Genomic DNA, 21,956 nt, shown 5'->3' on the forward strand with positions numbered 1-21,956 from the left:
TTGATAACGGCTTAATAAATAAACTGAGTGAGCCCTAACACCGAGGTGCCAAATGAAAAATACTTTGGCTTTTCCATTTTATGCCCCTCCTTCTCTAATTATCTCACTTTCATATTTCCTTGCTTGTCAGCTCCAGCCTCTGCCTCCTCCAAGAGGTGGGCAGAGCTATCTCCTTCCTCTTGCAAAGATCCCTCCCTGGGTGTGTGCTGGGCCAACTTCTTCTTTCTCCAGCCCCCAACCCACACCCTCCCCTCACTTCTCTGTTACTCAGAAAACACACTCAGAGTAAGACCACAATTGGGGCAGCCATGGAGGAGAGGACGATAAACATTATTATGTCATTGCACATTTTAATAAAACTGTGAGACAAGGGAGGCGGAAGGAATTAATTTCACTTAGCTCAGGCAGAAGGGGAGGGAGATGACAGCCAAAAAGAGCCCAGTGGAGAGATGACATTTGGATCAGGAGGCTCTGGAAGATTCCCCTAGAGGCAGGGGCAAGACGGGAAGGGAGGCAGCCAGGACAAAGGGATGGAGCAGGGAAGGAAGGGATGGCAGGGTTGTGCTCTGTGGGCAGGTGAGTCAATGCTGGTGCCTGGCAGGGCGCTGTGGGGGAGAAGGGAAGAGCTGCAGAGAGCACAGCATGGAGGGCCTAAGATTCTCTAGGATCCATTGATAATGGGTCAAGGATGGCTACAGTCACTTTGAAATCTAGGAATCCAGAGACCCACAGAGTTCACGAAGTGAATCCCTACCACCAACGGCAAAATGAACAACACGATGGCATAGCGATAAGTGTGCGCCTCGCTGGTCCCCTGACCCTGTGGCCTTCTTGGAGCCACTGTGATAGATGAGCAGGTCCATCGTCCTGGGGTGGACAGATGTCCCCATCATCATCAAAACATCTGAATTGAGCACAAGAGCATCGGGAGCACGGGCACAGCTTTGTCACTTTCCTGGTGGGGGCAGGAAAATGGCAGAAGCGTGGGGTCATGCTGCTCTACTGTCCACTGTGGCTGCTAATCCTCTCTCCCCACAAACCCCAGGTACAACACCGAATTGGCACCTGGATCAAGATCACCCCATAGATCAAGGTATTCACCCATCTAATCAAGCACAGCGAATCTCAACCCTTCAGATCATTTAAAAGCAAAAGCATAAACACATCACAGATACAAAATCTATGGAATGATACTTAGTTCAAAACTGGAGATACACACTCCTGGTCTTCATTCTAGTGAGAAATGGAGCATTTCCTGCCTTATCAATAAACAAGGATGTCTCAGTTATCAGCAACTCCAGGCCTCCTAATGTGAACTTCTGAGCCCTAAGGGCACCCAGGAAGGATAAGAAAATCTGTGTGATATGGCTGCCACTGGGCTGTAGCCACTCCCTACGGTGAGCACCGAGCAACTCAGGGTGTGAAAAACACAGGACACTGGCCCCAGATGGCTGAGATTCATATGAAAGGAATGATTTCACTGAGCCCAGACTCTTGTATCTTCCCATACATAGAAAAGCACTGAATTCCTTAACTTGGGATGTCTGGTTTTCTTTAATTAACAATAATCCTTTGATGTTCAGACTACCTGCTCTTTATTGAAAAATTTCTATATAACCTGACCCTTCCCTCTCCTTGGAGGTGTTCTCTCAGGGTTACTTGAGATACTGTCTCCTGGGCTTAAGTCCTAAAAATTTATGTGGAATAAAACATAACTCTCAACTTTTACATTGTGACTATTTTTTAAGTCAACACTAGTTTATGAGTTTAATCAGCAATGAGATTTTAATTTATGCTTGGAATTCCAGCTGAGCTATTTCAGATCCTAAAAGATGATGCTGTTAAAGTGCTGCATTCAATATGCCAGCAAATTTGGAAAACTCAGCAGTGGCTACAAGACTGGAAAAGGTCAGTTTTCAGTCCAGTCCCAAAGAAAGGCAATGCCAAAGAATGTTCAAACCATTGCACAATTGCACTCATCTTGCTGCTGCTGCTGCTAAGTCACTTCAGTCGTGTCCGACTCTGTGCAACCCCATAGACAGCAGCCCACCAGGCTCCCCCGTCCCTGGGATTCTCCAGGCAAGAACACTGGAGTGGGTTGCCATTTCCTTCTCCAATGCATGAAAGTGAAAAGTCAAAGTGAAGTCGCTCAGTCATTTCCTACTCCTAGCGACCCCATGAACTACAGCCTACCAGGCTCCTCTGTCCATGGGATTTTCCAGGCAAGAGTACTGAGTGGGGTGCCATTGCCTTCTCCGTGCACTCATCTTATACACTAGCAAAGTAATGCTCAAAATTCTCCAAGCTAGGCTTCAACAGTACATGAACTGAGGACTTCTAGACATTCAAGCTGGATTTAGAAAAGGCAGAGGAACCAGAGATCAAATTGCCAACATCCGTTGGATCATAGAAAAAACAAGAGAATTCCAGAAAAACATCTACTTCTGTTTCATTGATGACGCTAAAGCCTTTGACTGTGTGGATCACAAAAAAATGGAAAATTCTGAAAGAGGTGGGAACACCAGACCACCTTTCCAGCCTCCTGAGAAATCTGTATGCAGGTCGAGAAGCAACAGTTAGAACCAGACATGGAAAAATGGACTGGTTCCAAACTGGGAAAGAAGTACATCAAGGCTATTATATTGTCACCTTGCTTATTTAACTTATATGCAGAGTACATCATGCAAAATGCTGGACTGAATGAAGCACAAGCTGGAATCAAGATTTCAGGGGGAAATATCAATAACCTCAAATATGCAGATGACACCACTCTTATGGCAAAAAGCAAAGAGGAAGTAAAGAACCTCTTGATGAAAGTGAAGAGGAGAATGAAAAAGCTGGTTTAAAACTCAACATTCAAAAAACTAAGATCATGGCATTCAGTCCCATCACTTTATGGCAAATAGACAGGGAGACAATGGAAACAGTGACAGACTTTATTTTCTCGGGGTTCAAAATCACTGCAGATGGTAACTGCAGCCATGAAATGAAAAGACACTTGCTCCTTGGAAGAAAAGCTATGGCCAACCTAGACAGCATAGTAAAAAGCAGAGACATTACCTTACCGACAAAGGTCCATCTAGTCAAAGCTATGGCTTTTCCAGTAGTCATGTATGGATGTGAGAGTTGGACCATTAAGAAAGCTGAGCACCGAAGAATTGATGCTTTTAAACTGTGGTGTTGGAGAAGACTCTTGAGAGTCCATTGAACTGCAAGGAGATAAAACCAGTCAATCCTAAAGGAAATCAGTCCTGAATATTCATTGGAAGGACTGATGCTGAAGCTGAAATTCCAATACTTCGGCCACCTGCTGCAAAGCACTGACTCACTGGAGAAGACCCTGATGCTGGGAAAGATTGAAGGCGGGAGAAGGGGACAACAGAGGATGAGATTGGTTGGATGGCATCACTGACTCAATGGACATGAGTTTGAGTAAGCTCCGGGGGTTGGTGATGGACAGGGAGATCTGGTGTGCTACAGTCCATGGGTCACAAAGAGTTGGACACTACTGAGCAACTGGACTGAACTGAACTGAGCTTATGAGTTCAATCAGCAATGAGACTTTAATTTATGCTTGGGAAAATAAAAATAGATTAATAGGATCCAAGTCAAGCAGCTAGAAGAGGTTTTTCTGTGCCAAGAGCCCGGCACTGTGAGTTTCCCTAAACAGGTTATCATCGTAACATTGTAAAGCACTAGACTTATTTTTTAAATAGCAAAACTACAATTATCTCCGCACGCCCATATCATGGCTCTGCAGTGCTCCTGCATAACCATCCGGCTGTCAGCGATATGGCTGGGACAAGCGAGTCTGTGCCACACTAGACGGCCCAGCCTTATCAAAACCCAACTGCATTAATCCTTCTCATTACATCAAAAATCAAATAACTTCCCGGGGAGAGGCTATAGTCACACCAGGGGCCATTCCACTGGGAGACGGTGATAAACAGATAAGCATTTGCCTCCTCCGCTGCTGGCTGACACTCAGAACTCAGGGCTCCTTCAGAAAAAAACATGGGCGAGTGTCCGGAGTCACCCATGGTCTCGCTGTCAGCATCCACCATCCAGGAGAGAGACTGGGAACTTCTGGGAAAAATAGAACCCTCACCCACAATGCTCCTTCCCAGCAACCGAAGTGTCCACTCGCATGTGCAGCATTTAAGCAAGAAGGAAATAAGATTTCAGAACTGGTAAGAGAGAAATGCAGTAAGACAGTGCTTAGGCAACTGCAGGAGAGATGCCTTCCTGATAGAATAACCACCTTTCAAAGTGAGAAAACAATGCCATTTTCTGCCCACTGAGCGAAGCAGCTAGACGAGGGGGGAGCTGCAGCCTCCTTATTTAGGGAGCAGCCCCTCTGCTCCCCTGGGGCTGGAGGAAGTGATTAATTAGTGCCTCCTTGAAACTGCAACCTCAGACCAACTGGGGGACTTTGTCTGTGCACAGCACAGAATACTATCTTTCCAGAAGCCTCTTAGAACTCAACAATGGAGCATGTCTCCTACAGTCCTCAGTGCCAGTCAGGGCGGCCAGAAGGACGGAGGCACAGCTTGAAAAGAGCTCTCTTCTTGGTGCCTGTTTTGTGTGGAGAGGAAAGGCCACTCAGGACACAATTTTAACTGAAGAAGGAAGCCACCAAATCCTCAAGTCCACTCCCAGGTCCCTTCTCTCCTGGTCCCTCTCTCTCTGCCTGGCACCCCCTCCCATCCCTGCCCCCAGTCAGCTGCCTGATTTAAACACAGCCTCCCAAACCCCCACCTGCTTCTAAACCAAACCTGGGCACATTGAGGCGACATCTGTCATCCTTCAAGTTCATCTTTCAATCAGGAAAAGGCAAAACCAAGACTCCCTCATGCCATGATGGAACCAGCTTGCGGAAAGGCACAACCTCCAGGCTGATGGTGCTGGAAAATCCAAATTCCTATTTTAGGTTCAGGTGACCTCGCCCACTGCGTGAGGCTGACAGGTGAGCACTACCGATGCTGTGTCAGGTGAGCACGGAGGATTCTCAGGATTTAAACGCAGACACGCGACTCTCCAGGCTGGAGTCTCAGAATGTAAGATGCTGGAGCAGGCCTATGGCCTCACGCCAGCCCGTGGGGAACTCAATCCTGTTTGCAGAGAAATCAGAAAGGCAGCCCTTGGCCCCTCCCTTTTGCTGAGTCAGCCAGGCTGGACGTGAGGGCGGTCTTCCCTCGCTTAGGACGAAGGAGAACCCTTATCAAGGGCTGCGTTTAATCCCGCAGAAGATGCTGGACCCAGAGGACACTGGGAAATTAGCACACAAGGGATGGTTCTTTACTTGTTTCCTGTAAGTGCAGGGCATCTGCTCTGCCCTCGCAAACCCGCCTACCAGACACAGCACAGAACACCTGGAGAGAGGTGGAGGGGCACAATTCAGAGGGTTTTCCCCTCCCATCCCTCAGTCTGTCCCTGTGAAACTCTAGAAAGTTCCAGAATCTCTGTGTGCTGGAATTCCAAAATGTGGAAACAACCGCATTCTAACCCCAGGGGCTGCAACACAAGCCTGTCACAGTCATTGTATTTTTAATTGTTTTTTCAAATGTTACAGGAGAAAAGTATTTCATTTTTTAACTATTTATTTATTTGTCTGTGCTGGGTCTTTACTGCAGCATGTGGGATCTTTAGTTGAGGCATGTGGGATCCAGTTCCCTGACCAGGGACTGAACCTGGGCCCCTCTGCATCGGGAGTGCAGAGTCTTAGTCACTGGACCACAGGGAAGTCCCATCGATGTTGTCATATTTAAAATCACATCACTTTGCTGAGAAAGATCCATACAGTCAAAACTATGGTTTTTCCAGTTGTCATGTACAGGTGTGACAGTTGGACCATAAAGAAAGCTGAGCACCTAAGAATCTATGATTTTGAACTATAGTGGTGAAAAAGACTCTTGAGACTCCTTTGGACTGCAAGGAGATCAAACCAGTCAATCCTAGGGGAAATCAACTCTGAATACTCATTGGAAGGACCGATGCTGACGCTGAAGCTCCAATATTTTGGCCACCTGATTCGAAGAACTGACTCATTGGAAAAGACCCTGATGCTGGTAAAGACTGAAGGCAGGAGGAGAAGGGGGTGACAGAGGATGAGATGGATGGCAGCACCGACTCAGTGGACATGAGTTTGAGCAAACTCGGGGAGATGGTGAAGGGCAGAGGAGCCTGGAGTGCTACAGTCCATGGAGTCGCAAAGAGTCGGGCACGATTGAGCGATTGAACACCAACATGCTTATAGTATTTCAAATGCAAATTCCCAGGATGCCCATGTCACAGTCTCACAAATAAAGGTTTATCAAGGGGGACAGATCTGCTGTCAAGCATCTGCAGTTTTCAGGACTAGGAATAAAGAGCGTTAAGTCTTTAAACCAAAAATACACTGGAGAAACACTCCCACCAGTTGTGAGACACTCTCCCTTCTAGCAGAGGTGCTGTGGCTCAGTAAGAGGGAGAGGCACCTGGCGTTCAGCCTGTCCCCCTGCCCCCGGCACTCCCACGGGATCCCAGGCTTCAAAGTGGATTTCAGAGGCCTTTGCGATTTTGCCGGCATGACATCTTATGTCTTACAGGCTATTTTTTTTAGCCAGGATGGTAGAAAATTGACGTTTACCAGTCATTAACCTTTCAAGCATGTAACGTATTTTTTCCATTACATGGAAGTATATCTTACACTTCTCCACAGATAAATCCTTAAAGGGTCCAATTTCTTAAAAAAAAAAAAAAGTGATTGTGAAGCCTCTCTATTCTTAAGAAAACATAGTTCTATAATTTTATGGACTTCTGATCACAATTTTATTGCCTTCAACTCTTTGCTGGTCTTCAATTTTTATCTTACACTACATAACTACATAAGACAAGTGGTATAATCCCTTCTTTGTATCTGAGGGAAGGTGGGAAAGAATAAGATAAGATGAAAATAAAGCTTCAAACAGTAAGGAGCCTTGAAGCATGGTGATGGCTACCTTCGGACACTCATTGCCCAATGACTCCAGCAGCTCATCATGCCACATTATTAAATGTGATAAGACATAATCCAATCATACCCAATCCTATTAGTAAACGATGGTAGTGAAATTATGTCCATGGGCGGCCTCCCTCTCCCACGAGCCTATGAAGCTTTAAATAAACCTCTCCATCATTTATTTATTCAATTCTAAAAACGTGTCTTTTGCCGAAAGGTCTCTGGCCACACATAAGAATATAAAGGTCAAGAAGGGAAAAAGTCCCCAAAGAAAACCATAAAGAATATCCAATCAAGCTGCTGTCTAATGGAAAAATCACTCCTGGAAAGGCCAGCTCATCACACCTTGGGGGAGGGGCCCAGGGAGAGGAAAGTCTGGGTTATCCGCTAATAAGACCAGTGATCAGGGTGCAGGCCAGCAGTGGGTTGCTTTCCACCAGCCAGACTTGGCTTCCCGAAAGCCACATGTCCATCCCACTGGGTCCTCAAGACCAGCCTGGGCAGTGAACTGTCTTCTCCCCCTGGGGATGCAGCCTCAGAGGTCATGCTGGCCATGGCACATGTCTAGTGCCACAGAGCTGGTGATGGGGACTTTGGCCCTGCACTCCCGAAGCTTTCAGACCCTGCACCTTGGGGTGCTGGGTCTCCCTGGGGGGGAATCAGGGCAGAGGTGATGAACAGGATGCAGCAAGTGAGGGTCTCAGGAGGCAGACTACCGCATTAAACAGGTGTCCCTATGTCATCTTCCATCTTCTGTCAGCGTCCCCTGCTTCATAAAAGAGGGTTAACTATGTGGCAACCTTAGAGGGTGGTAGTTGGCACCAAAGAAGTGCTGGGTACAGTGTCGGATGAAGGTTTGACCCACAGACTGGCAAACAGAACAACTGTCTGACCAGCTCCTCAAATGCGGCCAGATGCAGGCATGGGATGAGGCACCCATGGGAGCCTGGAGCTCACTGCAGGGGTTGTGTGAGGTAGGTCACCTCATTTACAGCTTCCATAACCAGAGCAGTACAAACAGACCGAGCATCAGGAGAAAGCGACCACACAGCTGATCCAGAATGCTCCAACCTGAGGGCCCCTCCTACTCTGCTCCGGCTGTCCCGAGGTTCTCATGTCCTATGCCGCCCAAGGGGCCAGCTGAAACAGTGCAGGGGCCTGAGAATCCTGGTGCTCAGGGCAGTGGTCAAGCTCTAGAAGGGCCAGGGCCATATCCATGCTAGTCACTGGCCTTTGGGTTGGTTGTGCATCCCAACCCAGAAAGACAGGATGGCTGCAGCCACTCACTCCCAGTAAGACCTGGAGCCCCCTGGGGTACCCAGGTCTCCCCCTCAACACAGACCCAGCAGTCTAGTGCCAGTTGTGAGGAGTCCACTTGCAACATAGCCGCAGAGGTCCAGGGCCAGGGGAGTGAGCCGGGGTGGAGGGGGGTGGTGTGCAGGGGGGCCCCGGGGGGAGGGGTGCCCTGGAACCTGAGCTGAGCAGCTGCCTTTCTCTGCTTCCTGGGGAAAACCTGCTCACCTTGCAGGAGAGCTCAGAGGCCAGGCAGCAAAAATGTGCCTGCTTGAAACACAGAAACGAGATGCTGGGAGCCAGAAATAATGCCTTTTTGCATTTGCAGAGTAAAGCAGTTTTGGGGAGAGAAGAGGCATGTTCTATAAATGCTTTCCTGCCGGAGCGCGCCCGCTCCTTCTCGGGTGCCTCCACGTCACAGCAGCGGCAGTTAAACGATCTGCTCCCAAACACGGACCTTCAGATTAACAAAATATTTACAATGTATCTAAGAGATATTATCTGAGCTATAATCCTTGTTAAGATTCCATTTGACCGGGAAAGATAATGGGAGGAGAACAAATGTTCACATACATTTTAATTTCAATGAATTTAATTTCAATGAAACTGCTCTGTGTCAGGCTTCATAATATGAGAGGCTACATTTCGGTATTGAAATGCCCCATTTACTGTTTTGGGGAGACGGGAACCACAGCATCCTTCCATCGCCGACCTGAGCGGCACTGTAAGACGCAGGTTACTTGCTGGCAGATGCTGTCATGGAAAACACACTTTCCCTTGAGGGATGCTGACCACTGGAATTCAGAAGCTAAAAATCCTCTAGACTGGAAACCCTTGGGCTTTAAGGAACATCAACTTCCCTGGGAGATGAATTAAGCAGTGCAGAATCCCAGGCCACAGCCCCAAGATTTCTGATTCAGTGCCTCCCAGGTGGCGATAGTGGTTAAGAACCCTCCTGCCAATGCAGGAGACATAAGAGACGTGGGTTTGATCCCTGGGTCAGGCAGATCCCCCGGAGGAGGGCAAGACAAACCCACCCCAGGGGGTTGCAAAGAGTCGGACCTGGGGTCCATTAGGTCGCAAAGAGTTGGATATAAATGAAGTGACTTAGCATGTGTGAGTTCCCTGGGGCTGCTATAACAAGTGGCCACAGACTTAAAATAATAATAAAAAACTTATTCTCTTGAAGTTCTGGAGGCCAGACATCTGCAATCCAGGTCGCAGGGCTTCACCCACTCCACAGGTTCCAGGGGAGGGTCTGTCCTACCTCTTCCCTCTTCTGGTCTCCCAGGTATCCTTGGCTTGTGGCCACACCCCTCTGCCTCCATCATCACATAGCTTCTCCCCAGTGTTTACATCTCCTCTTCTGTCTCTTAAAAAGACACCTGACATTGATGTGGGGCCCAGGACAATCCAGGATGATCCCATCTTGAGATTCCTAATTTAGTTGAACCTGCAAAGACCCTCTCTCCAAACACCGTCATGGTCACAGGTCTGGGTTGGTGTATCTTTTGCACCACTGTCCAAGCAGCTGTAGTAGGTATGAGAGGGGACCCAGGGGCCTGTGGGGTTTAACCATGTTGCCCAGGCAGGCAGTTCCTAGACTACACTTGGACATCCTGCCTCACTGCAGGTCAGGAAACAAGAGGCCCAGAGAAGGATGCTCCCCTCTGCTCCCACTATGAATTTCACTCCTCTCCCAGGAACACCCCCTACCCTGTTGGTCGGCTCAGCTTGCACTCCCCACCCACTCCTGTCCCTGGCTTAGCACAAGTGCACACCAAGGGACCCTCTCAGCTTTCCAGGCAGATCAAATTGCGTTTGTTGATTCAGGCAGATTGACAGTGTTCAAACTCACATTCGGGCAGCAAAACCCAATGTGATTCCTTCACTTCTCGAAGTCAGCCGCACAGATTTGGGTGCATACACCTGAAGGGGGAACGTGGTCTGCTCTGTGAGCCTTCCTTTCCATCTGGCTCAAAGACCAGAGAGAGAGGTGTCCTTCCTGGATGGACATGGGGTCTGTACGCCCATCCTGGGAGCTGGAACTAAACTGTTCCAAATGGAAAGCACACTGTCCCAGGCCAGGACAGCCTGCAGCTTCTCCTGAAGCCATTCCCTGGGCAGGTGAGCTCCCACGTCCAGGGGGCCCCTCCTCCTATCAGCAAGGCAGGGGGTGGCCATCTCCCGCCCTGCATGTATTTATCTGTCACTGAAGGCTTACCTTAATCCTTCCTAAATCCCCATACGCTGTCAGCAAGAAAACACACTGAAGCCGAACGAGGCGCAGTGAAAGCACCAGATCAGAAGCTGCTGCGGGCTCTGCAGTCACCGTTTCCCCTTTCAGTCTCCAAAGTGGCCAATCTCCATCTCAGGACCCAGGAAGAAGCTGCCAGCCAGGGTTCTAGTTACAGATATGGGTATTGGGTATTGCAGGCAGGAGCTTCTGGACGAGGCAGGATGGGAGGAAGAGCCACGTAGGCCAGGGCTCAGGGCTGCAGCTTTGTGTGCAAACAGCCTCCCTAACCCAGGACTTATGCTGGGTCACTGAATCGCTCTGGGCTTCAGTTTACTCCCTGAGAATGACCGAGGGTCCACAGGAGCTTAGTGAAAAATATGCACGATGCTGGAGACTCAGCATGTCCTCAGCACAAGGACCTGCGAGTTTGTCAGTTTCACGGCAAAAGGGCCTCTGCAGATGCGGTCAAGTTCAGCACCTGAGATGGGAGGCGATGCTGGACTATCTGGGGGGTGGGAGGCAAGGTTGTCTCAGGCGCCTTGTGAGCAGAAGATGCAGTAGGCAGGAAAGGTGATGTGATGGGGGAGGAAGAGGAGTGGGGAGCTGTTCGGGTGTCCATGCTGGCCAGGTACTGGTATGGAGGAGGAGAAGGGGCTGTGAGCCAGGGAAAGCAGGGGGGCCTCTGGAAGCTGAAAAGGCAGGAAATGGATTTCTCCCCACCCGCCTCCCTGGAGCCTCCAGGGGGATCTGCCCACACCAGATGTTAGTCCAGGGGACCCGTGTTGAAGTCTTATGTCCAGAAGAGCAAGCTGATAAATTTGCGTCTTTTAAGCTGCTACATTTTTGTACCACACTAAGAAACGATTACAATCCACAAACTAAGCAAATTTCTCCCTGCGGAAAGCAACATGGGAGTGGAAAGTCATGTGGACCAGACAGACCTGGTGATCTGGGGTGTGGCCTCTGGCAGAGCCCACAGGTGTCTCTATGGTATGAAACATGAGTCCACATCAGCACAGGGTAAGTCCTTAATAAACACCAGCCCTGATGGAGGCTGGAGGGGAAAGGGCCTTTGGTAGCATACACTAGTCAAAGAGAAGTAGGTTTTTGTTCTGTTTTGTTCTTTTGTTTAAAAACAGGGGTGGGTGGACTAAGACAGGACTGGAAGCCACCAGGAGAGGGCAGCCTAGAATCTGGGCAATAAGTTACCAAAATTACCAGTCTTTAAATAAAAAGCAGACTCTTTACCAGCCCATCTTATAATATAGCACAGCTCCCTCTGAGATGAAAAGAAAGAGGAAGTGCCAAGAGGTTTTACAAAAGCACACTGGGGAGAAATTTACCAGCCTTGATGGAAAGAAAGTCACGCAGCTTATGGTTATTTTGTATAGTGGAATTCACTCAGAGTAAGAATTGCTCCTTCAGACAGCCAGAATAACAGAAACATTCTCTGAAAAGATGAGTGCTGGCTTCCTTGCTTGCTCGCAGTTTGTGGTTAGTTCTGGCATCTACTTAACCATACTCCAAAGAAGAGAAGGAAAGAAAGAAGAAGGTAGGTAGGGAGGGAGGGAGGAACCTGAAATTGGAGCCCCCTGCAAACACCCAGAACCCTAGACCTAAGCAAAAAGGACCACCTGCAGATGGAGGGCACAACCCCCAGGAGATGGTGTGGGGAGATCAGCTGGGGCAGGTGGACGGCTCCTTCAGACCACAGTCCTCAGCTCCTTTCAGGAGGCCCATCCACGTCTCCCAGGCTCCGAGAAGCAGCAAGAGTGGTTTATGAAGCCAGTCCCGAGCCTCAGCTCAGCTCCTGGCTCCTCGCGGCTCTCCGCTATGTCCTGGACACAGGCAGAGTCTGGAAGCCGACTGACAATGCAGCTCAGGGACTGTTTGCCACATGCCTGGAATCAAAAGCTCCTGCTGGCATTGCAGAACCCTGGCTCTTTCAATCCCAGGGCGAGCTGTGCGAGCCCACAGTGCCCACTGAGTTTGGACCCACTTCGGATGGACCCTCACACATCAGCAGCCACAATCAAGCACTTCTGGGTGTACCAGGCCTCTGTTCCAAACATCCAAGATGAGAAACAATTAGCACGTCTGAATGCTTGATAATTGCTGATTTTACGATGGTGCCCGGAACATCTGGGGTGTTCTCTTGTCTGCCTGTAACTCAAATGGGTTGCTCCAGAAACCAACCCATTCACAACAGAGGGAGAGGTAAATGAGCTGAGAGTGGGTGTGGGCCTGGACAAAGAGGGAAGATAGACAAGTTGCATGCCATTGCGGCAATCTCCCAACCTCCGATTTTGGATTTCTGATCCATACAATGGGAATAACTCCACCTCCCTGACAGGCTTTTGTGAGAATTCCACAAGACATTTGCAGCGTCACCCAGTCACAGATCCAGCTGGGACTCAGGATTATAATTACATAAAGGTTCACATTCCCTCATCTTAAAACTCCATTAAAATACATATTTCTGAAATGCAAAACTCTTAATCTTTAAACTGCAGTGTGGCTGAGGCACTCATCCTCATGTCTGACTGGTGTGGGCATCCCTGCAATGAAGATTTTTATTTAATGGGAGGTGACAGGAGAAGGGCAGGGGTGAGAGGCTGGGGTGAGAGGGGCAGGGACAAGAGGGGCGGATGCTCTTGATCTATGGCCTTCTGGATCTAGAGTGGAAGGCCAGGCACGGACACCTCCCTCCAGGCTGCAGGGGGAGCAATGGAAGCAGAGCTAGGCCTGCATGCGGTGTGGCAGTCAAGGGCAGGGGGCCACAGACCTTGGCCTCCTTCTGGATTTAAACACGGCTATCAGGGCCCTCCATCTGCACGAGCTCTGGCCTGTGGGCAGTGCATAAAGCAGACTTTCCATGCTTTATCACTATGTTGGTCTGCCCTCTTATCTGACAGAAGCCACTTTCTAAACTTCCTTTTCTAAATCCCTTAACTCTGTGACCAGGCAGAATCACAGCAGGGAAAGGCTGCTAAGAAACCCTAAAAACTGGGCCCTTGAAAAGGTAAGGCTGGCCCCAAAGACAGCCTGAACATCTCCACCACAGGCTCCAGAAGTTGTTCTCAGGGGCCCCAGAGGCATCGCTGACAGAAGGCAGTGAGGGCTGGGTGCTCACAGAAGCCTCCTCTGGCTTCAAGAGCAAGGAATGTCCTGGCCACAAGCCAGGGGAAGCCAGCCACTGGGGTTCAGTCCTGTTTGACCTCCACTCTCTCCACATCTTTGTTAATACCAAGATTCCCAGGGCATAATCTCCTGGCTTCCTGAAAGATGGTGGCTAAGAGAGTCAGGAGAGAGTTCACATTCTGTGATGGGTGGATCAGATAGACAGCCCTAGGTTAATATATATAATGATTCAGTCATATCCTGGCCAAAGAGAGAGTTTGAAGTTGTGATTCTTGACGTCACCTGTTAAATATTTACTGAGTTCCCAGACATGCTCTCTGCAATCCACTGTGCTGGGTCTGGATACTAACTTAGAAAGGAACGAAGGGCCACTAGAGCAGGAGTAAGGACAAGGCCCAGGGAACACAGAATGAGCAGAGGCTCAAGGCAGAGTATGAAACAAGCTATGAGCTTCCAGAGTGAAAGACAGGCCCTTGCTAGCATGCATAGCTCTTTTGTTCTCCCTGAAGCAGGGAATGCATTTGGCTGCATGCCACAAGACTCGACTGTGGCATCTCACTCATTTTTCTCATCTCTCAGGGCACAATGAGTCCAGAGGTCTGCAACTGTTCAAGGATGCCACCTGAGATCTGGCTCCTACTCCACCATCCTCATAGTCACAAGATGTCTGCTCTGCCCTAGACATTATGTCCATATTCCAGGTGGGAGAAAAAGCTAAGGGCAAAAGGCAGAAGGTATGGCCAGTGAGGTCTGTTCCTCTTCATCAAGAAAAAAACCAGCTTTCTCACATATCTCATCTAACAGAATAATATAGGTAGATTCTGCTGACCAGAGAAAAGCCATATTGCCACTTTGGTTTAAGAGTTTACTGGAGGTGTGAGTATTTTAAACGGGTCTCAGTGTGGGCCAAATGAATGAGAAGAGGTTTTGTTAGTGAGGAAGAGGGAGAGAATGGGTATCGGACAGGCAACTCGCAGTGTCCAGTGATGCTCAGCACACGCATTTGTGCCGTTTATTTAAACATTCAGAGCACCTCCTGCTTGATCTGATTTGATGGAGGGGACTCAGAAACATTGCAGTGTCAGCGTTTTCTGGCTCATTCATGACTTCATTCGACAATGCTGGTTGCATACCCACCGCCCCACAATGCAGGCATGGCACTGGGTGATGGGCACCCAGTCAGACTTGCTCAGCATCTGGTCCACACATCCTGTGATGCCTTCCATCCTGCAAGAGTTACCCGTCTTCACAGAGGAGGATACAGAGGCTATTTTCAACATACTTGTGAAGATAAGATAGCGGTACATCTGGCCACATTAGTTACATCATGGCGAGTTCTTACATACCCATTCCAGACTCCCGCATGCATCTGGTCCCTTCTCCGCCATCCCTCCCTTGGTGTGCCTTGGTACTCAAATGACTCAATCATTTGACAATGCATTACTTGTCATTCTGCTTCAGGGAAGGTGTAGGGAGGCCAGAGAAACCTCATGCAGCAGACACTGACACTTGCCTCCTCGGCACACATTTCTCCTTTCTTTCTTCCTAAGACTCCCAATTATGCTCCACGTAGCAACTGACTCATCTACCAAGTGATGGGCATAATAGGTCTAAGTCAGACCACACAGTTCTCTGCTTCCCAGCCTCCCTACCTCTATCCACGGGGAGTGGCCTATGACCTAGCTGTCCCCAGTGTGAACTTCTGCAAGGGTTCTGAGAAAGTGTGTACTTTCTTTATACAGGGAAGAGATGCAGATGGTGCTACTGCTCCTTCCTTTTTCTTGCTTGCTACAAACTCAAATGCAATGCCTGGAGCCACAGCAGCCAGTTTGCAATGATGAGGCAACACACTGACAAACTATTACTAAGATGGTAGGATGATAAGAATAAACATTAGGCATGAGATTGGTACTATTGATCTGATCATCCCTTGACTACCTATCTCTTCATGGTTATATGAGAAAAATTAACCTCCATTCAAGATTCTGTTAATTGGGTTTTATCCTAATGTTGACTGAGAACATTCTAAATGTTAAACCAGAGTGACAGGATTGCTGCCCTCATGAGCCTTACAGTTTAAGTAAGAGAGAAAATATAAATTCAGATAATATACATTCTCTAATAAGGAAGCAGAGTATGGTTAAAGGCACAAGATGGTCATGAACTAACCTGGATATGGGAGAGGGAAGGCTTTTCTGAGGTAATTGCATTAAATGAAGCCACCAGAAACAAAGCTCTTCGTTCTGTATTATCTGAATTCATGGGATAATTTTCAGATCCCCCTCCTCTGACCCAGCAGACAGCATTTTCACTCACACGTGGCCTTCTTCTCCAGGAGCAAAGAGAGATATGATCCACATGTGCTGGGTTCCCACTAAGCCACCCCTTGCTCTCCCATCCTTGGGGGATTTTGCTTTGAAGGGGGTCTGGGTTTTTGCAGAACTCTGCCCGCCACGAGAGAGCGACGCAGGTCAGTGCATCAGCTGCAGCCTCGAGCCCAGCTGACCATTCATTATTAACAAGGCTGAGAAAAAGACACCGGCTTAGCTCCTACCCCATGCTAAACTATGGCATGGAGAACACTTCCTTGAAGCCAAAGGAAAAGGGCTTAACGATCCTATTTTAGATACGACCATGCACCTGTGATCATGGCCATCAGTGAACAATCCTGGAGACGAATCTACAGAGTAAGAGTGTTTGCAGTGACCCCTGAGTGCTCTCCAGAGAAGGCACGGACTAGAACCATGAGGTGGAGTGGATCCAGGAATTACACAGCAGCTAAACAGATGCCCCATGTGCCCCATGGAGCACTCAGCCCGCCATTCAAGAGGTTCTCAATTCCATAGTATTTGCTACCCTATTGGGGAAAACTATTTTAAGCCTAATTAGCATGAAATTTTTCAAATGCAAATGCTTTTCATTTAGATATAAAACAAAATGCCACGACATTTCTTCCATCCATTTATCATAAACAAGTTAATTACTGTGTAACAAATCTCTCCTTCTGGAATGTGGATGTTCAGGGCTGCTGGTGAGCTGACTGGGGCAGAGAAGGAGCCTCGAGGCAGTTGTTAACAGCTTACGGTGCATTTAGAATAAAATGGTGACTCCGTGAAGCTTCGCTTGTCAAATTAAGGTTAAGCTCTCTCCATTGGAATAACTCAATTATAAGTAGTCATTATCTGTTTAGCATGATTTCTACCAGGATAACAGAAATACTGTGCCACTTATTTTCGACACATGCATCTTCACTGTGGTCTCATCATTTGCAAAGTTTTCGATGTAAATAAATTTTTATCTGCCCTAGCTCGAGTGTATGCAGTGATAGCTTTTGCCTCCACGTGTGTAAAATTATTTCTAAGATATAAAACCTCTCTGTCCCTGAGCACAGACAGGAGGTGGCACTCGCAGGTAAAGGAGATGCTCTGTGATTTTCCCCCAACTGGGGTTGGGTTGGGACACTCATCTCAGGGGTAAATGCTTGGACTATGAGTTGTGTATCCACGAAGCCCATGAGCTGGTCCAAGTTCACCTACCACAATGGACTCCTGGGGCATATGGGGCAGGCCAGCATCCAGCCAGCAACCAAGGCTTCCCTACCACAGGGGCCAAGAGCAGAGGGTCAAGTCAGCCTGGACCTGCGCAGTCCACCAGGAGAGAGGGATGATGCTAGCTGGAAATTTCTCATTTTATTATGAAAAGCATGAGAATGTGTCATTCTCTTCCATGGCAGGTGGTAGCACCTGCTGTTACAGAGACAGAGGCAATTTTTCTTACATTCCTGAGTAAAACTGATACTGCAGGATCTTATCAAGGTTAGCTCCGTATGGGGGAGGTGGCAAGTATGCCAGCCTCTGGACACTCAAACAGCTGGACCACAGTGAACTGCTCCTGTTTTGCCTGCAGTACAATGCACATGTGGGAGAATCTTCTGGGCCTTCTCCGTGCATACATAGGGATTCTTATAAACCCACAGATCCTGAAAGGCGGTCCACACTTTCTAAAATGACATGTACCGTGCAATTAACAGAGCATCTCTTGAAAACTCTTCCCATAGACGCCCACTCCTGCAGCATACCCATCCTGCTTTTAGGCCCACAGCCAAGAGGCTGGGGTTTTTTTGTTTTGTTTTGTTTTTTGTTGTTTGATAATCAATGAAAGAAGGAATAGTATCACATCCCCTATTTTGACAGTCAACTCAGATGACAACAAATAAGTTAGCAAAGTTGGACTGAGTGCAAAATAAGATCCTGATTCATATAACCAGGCACACCCTGTAAGTCAACAAGCTGTCCACACAGAGAGGATCTGAAGAATTCCCCCACTCTGTGAGAGTCCCTCCCAACAAAGGATCTGCTGGGGGTGGGCAGAAACTCTGAATTCCCTGAAACGGAAAACTGGGGACAAAGTCAGCAGCCTGAGTGTGGTTTAGTCATGGGTACTGAACTCAGCTTTGATGCTTCTGCTAAAGTTCGTTTCCTCCGTCACTTTGAAACTGGCTGAAATCTGCTTCTGGAAAACTGATGCAGGGAGGGGAGGCACAGGGTCGAGGTATTCGCCGTGCCACTTTAAAACCTCAAGGAAGAAAGAATTGATTAATTTCCCCTCCCACGTGAATAAAAAGTTTAGTTTGTCTTGAGAGGGAAGCAGATCTATGCAGGAGGATCTATCGTCACTGGAGTTCAGAAGCTGCCCCTGAGTTCCCCGTCACAAGCGTGGGTGTCGAGCTGCAGGGACAATGGAGCTAATGGCAGCTCCCTCCTGCATATGTGTTTCCGTGTTGTCAGTGGGACAGTAATGAGAACGCATGCCATGTCTGTGAACAGAACGTCTGTGGGCTTATTTACCGCATCCCCAACAACATCGTCTGCTTTATCATGCATTGCAAAGCAGGGATAATTTAAGAATCCAGAATTTCATACACAAAAATACTTGGTAAGAAAGTCTCTCTCTGCACATTATTTGGGTGACACTAGATCCGAATTCCAATTTGTTGCCCAGGAAATGATTCACCTCACTCAAAAATGACAGGGACTCTGAATCATTCACCTGTGATGCAAAAGGCCATTTAGGTCGACTGATCTGCACATCCACTGACCTCTCCACCTTCGCTTCGCATACAGCCTGGCTCAAAGCCAGTCCTGCCTCTTGTTCTGCAGGTGGCAATGTCTCCCTAGTCCAGAGTGCAGTATGCGAATTCATTCCCACATCCACCTTACCTTTGAGGACCTTCTCTCCTTCCAGAATATTCTGGGAGATTAATGCTGTGTAATCTTCTTCAGAGAATCCAGCCTTGCAGGTCTCCCTGGCTGTAAGATCCCCATTGTGGGCCTGAGAATGGAAATAAGTGAGGTTAGAAAAAACACAGGTTCATAGAAACTGCATCCAACCCAAGTTTAGTAGGGCCTGCTGTGTTCAAGGGCTCCATTATGCCAAACCTTGGTCCACCAGAGTCTCCACTCAGACATAACCCAGGGTCTGTCCCTCTGGTCACCATGTTAGCCAGCGACAGGGGCATGCAACAGGGAGGCCAGGCTGGCGGATGGCAGGGCGGAGGGCCTGATGGAGCCTCACCAGCACGTGGCAGAAGGGAAGGTCTAAGGACTGTCCATCATAGGCAGGCAAGAGAGCCAGGAGTTAGCCAATGAAGACACGGAGGAGGGGAGGCCAAGGGAGCAGGCCTTTGCCAGGGCCATGTCCCCTCCCACCCAGTACTCAGGCTTTGGGTGAGGTGGAGCAGACTGTCTATTCCCTGTGGTGCCGCAGAGGAGGGAGAGGGGCAGGGGTGAAAGCAGATTCTCAGAGACTCAGCTCTGAGTTTGGCTCTCAGAGAGGCTGTAGGGAGGTGGGCGAGGTTTCTACCATCCAGTCCTCTCCCCCAACTTCTTGGAGGCTTGGCCACTCTTGGAGCCCCCATCTCCAGCCTAACCAGGCTAGAGATTTCCCGTAATTGACCGAAAAAAGGTGGGTGTACTCTTGTCCTGTCCCCCAACCCCAGCACTCTGGGGTATCCTGCCCAGTGGGAGGTCTAGAACCCTGGGGGCCCGGAAGGCAGGGTGGGAGAAGGGCCCCTCCCAGGCTGCGGGGAGTGGCAGCGAGGTCAGGCGTAGGGATGGGGAATGGAGAAAGAGACTGCGTGCGCAACGGAGAAGCCAGCCCTGCGACAGAAGGAGCGCCACAGCGCCGGCTCCCTGGAGTGCGAGGAGCAGGGGCGCAGCCCGCACCCACCCCACAGTCGCGCCTTCGCTGGGCCGCCAAGCGGAACGCGCCTCCCCGCCGCCCGCCTCCACCAGCTCGGCGCGCAGCCGCCCGCCAGTCCTTGGCTCCGGAGGCCGCCCCGACCCGGAGCTCCAGGCACCCTGACGCGGGCCTGGACCCGGCGCCCCAACGGAAAATCACGGAGAGGAGGAAGAGCAGGGTGCGGGGTCACTCCTCGCGTAAACCTCCAAACTGCGGCCCCGTGCCTGGCAAGGGAGCTCCAAACAGGACCGGGAGCTATTTGGAAAAAGCGGGGAGCGGGGACGGGGGGAAGCTAACTCGCCCAGGAAAGTTTCCACCCGTCCGAGCGAGCGAGCGTGGGTCGAATGCACCCGAGCGCCCCGAACCTCAGAGCGGGCCTCCGGCCTCGGGCACTTGTTTATTTCCGAGGTTACAACAGCGCGGCCCGGGAGGAGCAGCGAGGCCGATCGGCCACGAGAGGGGGTTTCTGCAACTCTCGCGGCCCCGTTGCCTTCCCCGAGAGGCGCCCCTCTCGGCCCTGCACCCAGAGGACGCGGAGCTGGGCTGGGGACAGAGATCGCGGGCTCCGCAGGAGGAAGGCGGGCGCGGGGACCGCGCTCCGGGTACACCTCACCCTGCTCCTGACTGGCCCCTGGCTCCTCGACCCCGCTCCGAGCGGAGAGGGCCCCGCCGGACACTGGCTGCGGCAGGCGCGGCCGGGAGTCCGGGGCGAGGGTGCCCAGCGGTCCACATCCGTTGCCCATCCGCATCGATGGACCTGCCAGCGGTCAGAGGACGAGGATGGCGGCGGCGCCGCGTCTCGAGCACCCAGTCCCCAGCAGGGGCGGCCAGACCGGGTGTCCTCAGCACCCTGATGTCCGGCCGGCTGCAGCCAGCCCCCCTCGTCCGCAGCCCCGGCCCGGGCTGGGCTGGCCAACTCCGGAGGAGCGCGGCGAGCCGGCGATGGAGGGCGCGCCGGCTCCGCCAGCGGGCAGCCTGCCCCGGCGCCGGCGAGCCGAGCTCCGGGGCAGCGGCCGCGGACCTGGGGTGACGGAGGGATGCCCGGCGGGTCCCGATTCGGGTAGAGCTCTCTGCGTCCACCGCTCACCCATACTCCCACATCGCTCCGCACCGCCGGTCCCCGCTGCACCGGCGGCTCCGCGCTCCTGCCTACCGCAGGCGGCTTCGCGGAGCGCGGGAGCCGGCTGGATGCAGCGGTGCGCGCGGCAGGGGCGCCCGGTGCGGGCCAGGGAAGCCCGGGAGAGCCCCGCCGGTCGAGGGCGAGCCCCGCCGGCTCCGGGAGTGGCCCCGCGCTGCCTGAGCTTCCGGGCGGCCGGGACGGGAGGCGGCAACTTACCCGGAGCGCGCCGGAGAGCGAAAGCAGCACGAGGAGCACGCCCGAGCCCGCGGTCATCTTCCCCGCCGCGCCGCGCCCCGGCGCCCGCCCGATGCCCGGCGCCCGGAGCCGGCTCCCCGCAGCCGGCCGGATCACGCTGCTCTGATCAACGCCGCTGCCGCTCGAGCGGGCCCGGCGCCTCCGGCCAGGCTGCGCCACCGCGACCGCCGCCCGGCTCCGGGAGCGAGGCCAAGTCCGGCGGGCGGCGCGCTCCCTCGGGCCGGTGCGTCCGCCGGCCTCGCAGCCGCCCGCGCCTCTGTTCCGCGCGCTCGGAACTGCAGGTGAAGCCGCGCGGCAGCCCCGCCGAGGCCCCGCCCCGCCGCCCGGCCCCTGCGCTCGTTCGCTCGGCCTGACGCGGGCCTTAAAGGCGCCGCGCCCCCAGCGCCTCACCCGCGCCCCTCACGTGCCCGCCCCAGCCACCTGCCCCAAGGTACCACCTAGCTCGGACAGTGCATCTGGAGCCCCGGTTAGCGCATTAGGAGCCCCGGTTAGCCGAAGGGGCCGAGGACATAAAGTCTACAGGGAAAAAGGTGGGGGCGGGGGAGGCTGGTGAGGTCTGAACAAGGCAGGATCGTTCCAGCTCCAAAACCATGGGAAAGCTTTCTGGATCTGCACGGGGACCCTCTGCTGCCTTCATCCAGCTTGAGGCCTGAGCCCACAGGGGGCTGGGAACGCCCATCAGTCTTGTA

General features: G+C 51.2%; 1 protein-coding gene across 1 annotated transcript in view; it reads right to left on the reverse strand.

Moving 5' to 3' along the window:
- The window catches only part of CDH4 (cadherin 4), a 478,662-nt gene extending 457,140 nt beyond the window's left edge, over nt 1-21,522 (reverse strand). The window contains exons 1-2 of the mRNA XM_002692260.6: nt 21,229-21,522; nt 18,872-18,983 (exon numbers count right to left, since the gene is read on the reverse strand). Of these exons, the coding sequence (XP_002692306.3) occupies nt 18,872-18,983; nt 21,229-21,285 (169 nt within the window). The 5' untranslated portion in view covers nt 21,286-21,522. The remainder of the gene's footprint in view (nt 1-18,871; nt 18,984-21,228) is intronic.
- Between the last annotated feature and the right edge of the window lie 434 nt (nt 21,523-21,956).

The sequence above is a fragment of the Bos taurus genome, chromosome 13 (assembly GCF_002263795.3).
Source record: "Bos taurus isolate L1 Dominette 01449 registration number 42190680 breed Hereford chromosome 13, ARS-UCD2.0, whole genome shotgun sequence".
NCBI lineage: Eukaryota > Metazoa > Chordata > Mammalia > Artiodactyla > Bovidae > Bos > Bos taurus.